The 8151-nt window shown below is 35.8% G+C and overlaps 1 protein-coding gene across 1 annotated transcript in view; it reads left to right on the top strand.

Annotated features, from left to right (window-relative positions):
• The window catches only part of LOC107584802 (cytochrome P450 27C1-like), a 16849-nt gene that overhangs the window by 7268 nt on the left and 1430 nt on the right, over nucleotides 1-8151 (top strand). The window contains exons 2-8 of the mRNA XM_016271565.1: nucleotides 211-401; nucleotides 1270-1469; nucleotides 1599-1796; nucleotides 2952-3115; nucleotides 4137-4303; nucleotides 6124-6205; nucleotides 6312-6518. Of these exons, the coding sequence (XP_016127051.1) occupies nucleotides 211-401; nucleotides 1270-1469; nucleotides 1599-1796; nucleotides 2952-3115; nucleotides 4137-4303; nucleotides 6124-6205; nucleotides 6312-6518 (1209 nt within the window). The remainder of the gene's footprint in view (nucleotides 1-210; nucleotides 402-1269; nucleotides 1470-1598; nucleotides 1797-2951; nucleotides 3116-4136; nucleotides 4304-6123; nucleotides 6206-6311; nucleotides 6519-8151) is intronic.

The following is an 8151-nucleotide window of genomic DNA, read 5'->3' on the forward strand; positions in this document are numbered from 1 at the left end:
CCCACTAGTTTAGAACCACTGCGTTGAACGAAAATGGGAGATGGTATTCAAACATTTCACACAATGACACAACTCATATATAACTGTAGGTTACTCCAGGGAGGAGAGTCCCTTTATTATCTTTACTGTAATTAGCTAAATGGCCTAATGTGTGTGATAAATAATTGGCAAAACACACAATGATTTTTTTTCCTCACATCTATTGTGCAGGTGGAGCATACACGGCTGTATGGTCCGATCTGGCGGTCACGTTTTGGGCCGTTTGATGTGGTAAATGTGGCGACGGCTGAACTGATTGCACAGGTGATCCGACAGGAGGGCCGGTATCCAGTGCGGACTGATCTGCCTCACTGGAAAGAATACAGAGACATGAGAGGACAGGCATATGGAATTCATGTAGAGTAAGCACTTCCCTCCTTCACATAGTCTGTATTGCCAAACCTGTATAACTTTATTTTTTACATGGAACACAAAAAGAGACTGGAGCTTTCAATCTTCAAGACGATGCAAAAACATCATAAAAGTATGATGAAAGCAGCCTTAATGACTCTTTACACCACATCATCCAAGCAATAAAATAGCTCTGTGTGCCAAACAGTACAAAACGTACAGCCCCAGTCATTTCCTTTAAGTACTTACTGATATGTTAGAGAAATGTTTGGCAAGAAATTTCTTCAAAATTTAATCTTTAGTGTTCTATGAAAGAAAGAAGGTCACATGGGTTTGGAATGACATTTCCCATTTTAAAATACATTAAAATAGAAAATAGTTATTTTAAATTGTAATAATATTTCACAGTATTACGGTTTCAATTGTATTATTGATGAAATGGTAACACTTTACATTAAGGTTCCATTAGTTAATGTATTAGCTGTATGAACAGTACAGTAGTTATTAATCTTTGTTAATGTTAGTTAATGAAAATTTTGTTGTTTATTGTTAGTTCATGTTAATTCACAGTGCATTCGCTAATGTTAACAAGCACAACCTTTGATTTTAATAATGCATTAGTAAATGTTGAAATTAACATGAACTAAGATTAATAAATGCTGTAGAAGTATTGTTCATTCTTAGTTCATGTTAACTAAAGTAGTTAACTAATGAACCTTATTGTAAAGTGTTACAGATCAAATAAATACAGCCTTGGTGAGGGTTAGAGACTTCATTTAAAAACTTTTAAAAAATCGTACCGACACCAAACATTTGGATGCTAATGCAAATTTTTGATAAAATCACTAATTTAGTCTCTTTTTTCCCTGCGTTTTTCAGTACAGGCCCTGAGTGGTATCGCATCCGCAGTGCTCTGAACCCTAAGATGCTTAAACTGAAGGAAGCAGCAGCATATGCTCCCATCATTCATGAGGTTGTGTCTGATCTACTACAGCGTGTGGAACTCCTGCGTCTGCGCAGTCAAGACCAGGCCACCATCAATGACCTCACCTCTGAGCTCTACAAATTTGGCTTTGAGGGTGTGTATGGATACAGAATGGTTACAATATCCTGGAGCTATTCGCAGTAATGTTTGAACAAACAGCACCATACTCTTTTGTAGTCTAGTAGATTTATTTTGACTGTGTTTTTTCTTTCCCGCTGTTCAGGAATCTCCTCGATCCTGTTCGAAACACGGTTAGGCTGTTTACAGGAGGAAATTCCCACAGACACTCTGCGGTTCATATCTGCCGTTAATGACATGTTGGCACTGTCAGAGACGGTTCTTTTTTTCCCACGCTGGACCCGTCACATCTTACCGTTCTGGAAACGGTTTGTCCAGGCGTGGGATGACTTGAATGACGTAGGTATGCTAAAGTTCAATGTCTGCATTAGGGACACACAATATATCATTACCATATTGGTTATTAGTGATTTATTTTATTTGTCATTATTGGATTCATATTGGCCAATATTTAATTGTGCACACACATTTAATTATTTTACAAGTTTTGAATAATTAAAAATGGTTAATGTTTGTAAAAGCAGTCTCTTATGCTCACCAAAGCAGCATTTATTTGATTAAAAAAAATACAGTAAAACAGTACAATTCTGAAATATTATTGCAATAATAAAAAAAACGTTTTCTATTTTAATATATTTTAAAATGCAATTTATTCCTGCGATGGCAAAGCTGAATTTTCAGGAGCCATTACCCCAGTTATCAGTGTCTCATGATCCTATAAGAAATAATTTTTATATGCAGATTTGGTGCTCAACGGTTTTTATTATTATCAATGTTGAAAAAATTTCTGCTCAATATTTTTGTGGAAGCCATGATACATTTATTTGTTTCACAGTTTATTTGGCAAATGGAAAGTTTAAAAGAACAGCATGTATTTGAAATATAAATTGTTTAAAATATTATAAATGTATTTACTGTCACCTTTGATCAATTTAATGCATCCTTGGTGAAATTAAAATATGAATTTGTATAAAAAAATCTCACCCCAAACTTTTGAATGGTAGTGCATCACGTTTTCCACAAACATTACAATAAAAAAGCACAACTGTTTTATTATTTTTATGTTAATAATAAGAAATGTTTTTGAGCAGCAAATCAGAATATAAGAATGTTTTCTGAAGGATAGTGTAACACTGAAGTCTGGAGTAATGATGCTGAAAATTCAGCTTTGCATCAGGAATAAATTACATTTTAAAATATATTCAAAGAGAAAACAGTGTTTTAGAGAAAATATATTTTTTAAATGTCATAATATTACAGTTTTTTCATGATTTTATTGTATTCTTGATCAAACAAATGCAGCCTTGGTAAGCATAAGAAGTTTCCTTCAGAAACAAAAAATACTGATTATTCCAAACTTTTGACTGAGTATCTTATCTAGCGGTCTATATCTAATTTCTTGGTCGGCACACATAGAGTTGCTGGCTATAAATCTGCTTGTGAAACATCAGTATAACTGATTGTCTTTTCTGTCTGTGTCTCTTGTACTTTTGTCCAGCCCGTCATCTGATTGATAGGAAGGTGAAGCAGATACATGATCAGGTTGAGCGTGGAGAGCAGGTGGAGGGCATGTATCTCACCTACCTGCTGTCCAGCAATAAACTCAGCTTAGGAGAGGTGTACATCAGCCTGACTGAACTTCTGCTCGGAGGTGTGGATACGGTAAGAACATGTTTGTTTTCATCTGGAACCAGTCGAAGAAGAAGTAGGTTAAGCAATATGATTTGCTGTTAGTCAGAAATTAAACATGTTCCATTAACATTATCCTGCACCACTGGTTCAGTTGTTTTGACAAGTGGGTGTTTTCTAAATGTACCTGCAGAAAGCAAGAGAGAAATTAAGTTCCTGTGAAAGGAAGGAACACGAGTACTAGTGTTAGACTTTATTTTATTTGTAACTTTGTTATATTGTATTTTACTATTCTTGTCATTTGTGTATTTGATCTTTTTTTTTTTTTACTGACTGTATTTATTCATATCATTACACTTTATTTGCTCTCATTTACAGCTCATTGCTTTATTTGACGCACCTTTATAAAAATTGAATGATCATGACCAAAATTTCTTTCTGCTAAAATTCTAATGACCAAAAGCATGTCTTCTTGTGTACAGATATTTCACTAATAAATAGACTACATATATATACACAGTGTACATATATATACACAGTAATATAACTAAAAATGGATGCAATTGTATTGCATTAGAAAATTTTATTGCAACAAATGGCATCCGCAAACACAACCTTCAATTTCTGACCCATCCTTGTAGTTACTTTTAATCAGCTGTGGTCAAGGTGAGTTTACACTGGTGTCCTAGCGGGATAACCTCTTATGTAATTGACCACATTAACTTTAAACATGTCCCACTATTGTTTCACAGACAGAACTTGCTGATCCATCCATAACTGATACTATAGTAACCTTTAACATGCTGTACTATGTTCCTAATCTCTGTGTAAAAGTCTGTCAAGGTCTCTCAGGGCCTGTCAAGGCCGCCGTTTATCAGATCTCCAGAGCGTTTGGCAACACACAGGGTCGATGACCTGCTAAGCAGCATTCTTTGCTAATGTCTTAACCTGTTTCTGCAACGCATAGTTGTTAACTTTGCCAATCAAGTGTCTGTATGATGACATCAGATGATATCTGTAAATGCATTTTTTCTATTTTCTTTGTCCTTGAAAGACGTCCAACACATTATCATGGACCTTGTACCACCTTGCACGTGATGCAGAAGTACAGAACCGCCTCTATAATGAGATTGCATCTGTGTGTCCGAATAAAGAGCTGCCGACCACAGAACACCTGACAAGGATGCCCTACATGAAGGCTGTCATCAAAGAAACTCTCAGGTGAGGGAAATCCATTCTAGTCCACCCCCAAACACTTTTTTTTAGGGAAAACAGTGCTATTTTATCTTGAAAGGGGTTTCAATCCTCACTCATTTTAGACAATAACCTTGGGAGACAATAACCTTTGCTCAGTTCTTATTTAAACAGTCCAGCTCACATCAATAATGTCCTCTACAGTGAATAAACATGCAGATTTCTTCTGGAGAAACAATGAACTTGCAGTGAACTTGTGTTCTGTTTTGGATTTGTTGTGGTTTGTAGCTGAAATCGCAAATATAGTATTGTAACAGTCTTAAAGGTGCAGTAGGAGATCTTGGAAAATGCTAACTTTAGCCTGATAGCACTGAAAGCGAACGTCCCACCCTCCCTGCAATCGCCGTCCAAAGCCACGCCCCCTGAACGCATTTACACTCACAGACCAGAATACCAGAGACAACATTACTACAATAGGCTACATAATACGGTTCCCAATTCCAACCCATGTTCCGAAGTGAAGTAAACTTCAACAGATTTCCCCGGCTCAGGGAGTAGGGAGCAATGAACACTGTGTAGGGATCATATCGATCAGAACACAGTTCATTCACATAGCTCACTTCTAACGAGCTGCCGCTGGGCTACATCATGTGTCATTCACCGGTGAGACAACTTTAAAAGTACTACAATACCAGGGAGGAAGATCGGGTTGTTGATGTTTGTCTGCCATTCTCGCTCTGTCTGCACAGCGTGCGTGAACGCGCTGATGACGTATCCTGTCTGCGCGAACCCGGTGCGCAGAGGCATAATACATACGTCGACAGGCAGGCAGGAAAGCATATTAAAATGCTCAGACCGAGCGTTTTGATTGGACGAACATTTCTTGATCCTACGCCTTCCACAGAATATATAAATACAGACAAATACATTTAGACCACTTAACTTAATGATCGCTATCGGGATGTGAAGAGACTTTCAACCAGCATAACAAAAAATGTTTCTGAAGACAATCACCTATTGCACCTTTAATGTCATATTAAAAAAGTTCAATTTCCGATAAACAAGATAAAGAGAAAATCTTATCAGCCAATGTCAATAATGACCCTTTTCACATTTCTGGGGTTCTCAGAAGTGGAAGTCAAAGTTGGGTAAACTTCTGTAGTGGTGAATGAGATAAACACACGTTATTTTTGTCTTCCCATTTGCTCCAATAGCAAAATAAAAAAACGGTTCTTCTTGGTGAGCTAAATTGGACTGAACCATCTGAAACAGTTTGCAGCTCGAGCAGCACAGATCTTCAAGTTGCTCAGTCAAATCTCACTTTTGGATGTGCCTGACAGTCACTCCGACTCAAAATGAGCCAAAATATTGGTGTATATGATCCTATGTTTGCCAACTCATTCAGCACTCACACAGCAGTACACTGAACTGAGGAAACAGTTCCGACTTGGCCAAAATATTGGCTCATATATCGGTCAACCACTACAGAGCTGTAAGTTTCCTGTCAGGTCCAGTACAGTTCAGTTGGTGCTGCCCTATTCTTCCATACAGTGGGTATAGAAAAGAATCACCCCCCCTTAAAATAATCACATTTTGTTGCAGCCTTAAATAAAAACAGACACAATTTTTGTTTTATCCAGCTGTATTTACTCAGTGCAACTTATAACATCCAAGTGAAAGATAATAAAAAATAAAATTCAAATATTATTCATAAAAATTATCCACTGTGTTTATAGACTCAGGTTACATATTTCAAGATTTGTTTCTTTGGTACCTTTGACTGCACTTTAGAAGTTCTTGATCAATTAAAATACATTTTCTCACAATATGCTGCTTTTTAATCATAGGATGTATCCTGTTGTTCCTGGTAATGGACGACTGACTGTGGATTCGGAAGTAATTGTGGATAATTATTGGTTCCCTAAGAAGGTAACCACAAAGACACGCGCACAGCTCAAAATATTCTGTTGAAACATCTAGTAAAGTAATTAAACATCTATTAGCCTAACTTCCAGTTTTCACTCTCTCTTCACAGACACAGTTCCATCTCTGTCATTACGCTGTTAGTCACGATGAGAGTAATTTCCCTGAACCGGAGCGTTTTGTTCCAGACCGCTGGTTGAGAGACAGCCCGTCTCGCTCTCAGCATCACCCCTACAGTTCTGTCCCGTTTGGGGTTGGTGTTCGGGCCTGCGTGGGGAAGAGGGTCGCAGAGCTGGAGATGTACTTTGCCCTAAGTAGAGTAAGTATGATGCTTCCACACTTTCTGCAAGTTCAGTTTCACACCCATTAGTCTAAATATTCTGTTAGACCAAGAACAAAACCAAAGAAAAAAAATCAATATCACATTATTTTCCTGGATGACAATATTGATTAGTCATTTTTAATCAATCATCATTTTGATCCCCAGATTCCAAAATCGACCTTTCAGTCTATGCGTGAACAATACTTCACTAAACATTATTTGTAGCTCACCTGCCATCCAATAATCACAATAAACTTTGTTACTTTTGATATATAAGAAGTCAGTTCAAACAGCAAGTGAACCTGATAATTAATCCCCTTTAGTACTAGTTTTAGTATTAAATAAACATGAATGAGAACCAGAAGGTACAGTATGTTGAAAGATACAGTACAACTCACTAAAATGTATCATGTTTCACGTAATTGCTCAATCAGTGTTTCAACAGCGGCAAGACGTCAATGTAAACAATGCCATGTAACATGACATTTATCTCAGGAAAACAATTCAATGTCCTTAGCTCAATAGTTACCTAGAAAAAATAACTATGATAAAAATTTAGCTAAATCAATGCACTATATTAAATATCCATGCGTAATGTCTTATATTTTGTATATTTGAATAAATTTGACATCAAAACAAGTTTTCATAACAGCCACCATTTAAATGTTTTTTTTTTAATGAAATAGAGTAGAAACACATAATTAAAAGGTTCATATAAAAACTCCTTATGTACACTTTAAATGTTTGATTACAACTCAGTTTGAGTGTTGACTGTTTATTTGAGTGTTGATTATTATATCTAAAAATAAACAGCAGTTGAATTTGGACTCACTTGACAATTAATTTTATAGTAATGTACCAACTTACAGGGTTCCTTGTATAATTTACAGCATTAGTTGAGATTGCTTATCTTAAGAAAAAAAAAAGCTAATTAATCTATATAGAATCTGATCAAAATCAATTTAAAAGCTTGTAAATTGGATTCTAATCGATTTGTAAGGTCTGTGTCAATACCCAGGCCTATTGCTTTAGCTTTCTTTGTTCTTTCCTAGTCTGCAGTTGACCAGTTAAAAGTATGGACACTCCTACTCATTCTTTATTATTAATATTTTACACATTTTAGAATAAAAATATGAAATATCATAAAATGAAAGTATGGAACTTATGTACTGATGAATAAATTTACACTAATGAAATGTAATATTAAAAAATATGACGATTTAGATTTGTTAAAGAAATTCATGTTGGCAAAATTTTGATTTTTCTCTAATACTAGTTTTCTTTAACTTTAAAGAAACGTTTAAATCAAAAAGTTTTAATGAGTTTTAATAAAATTTCAGTCTGTTTTATAAGAAATACATTTAGTCACGTGTGTCCTCGCTTAATATCTAATTTGAATGTTTAAAGGGGTCATATGGTGCGATTTCAATTTTTCTTTTCTCTTTGGAGTGTTACAAGCTCTTGGTGCATAAAGAAGATCTGTAAAGTTGCAAAGATTAAAGTCTCAAATCCAAAGAGATATTCTTTATAAAAGTTAAGAGTCAACCACGCCTACCTAAAACGGCTCGTTCTAACACGCCCCCACATGTCTACGTCACTATGTGGAAATATTTGCATAATGCCGCCCAAA

This window comes from Sinocyclocheilus grahami, unplaced genomic scaffold (assembly GCF_001515645.1).
Source record: "Sinocyclocheilus grahami isolate Dianchi unplaced genomic scaffold, SAMN03320097.WGS_v1.1 scaffold63.1, whole genome shotgun sequence".
In the NCBI taxonomy this organism is placed as follows: Eukaryota; Metazoa; Chordata; class Actinopteri; order Cypriniformes; family Cyprinidae; genus Sinocyclocheilus; species Sinocyclocheilus grahami.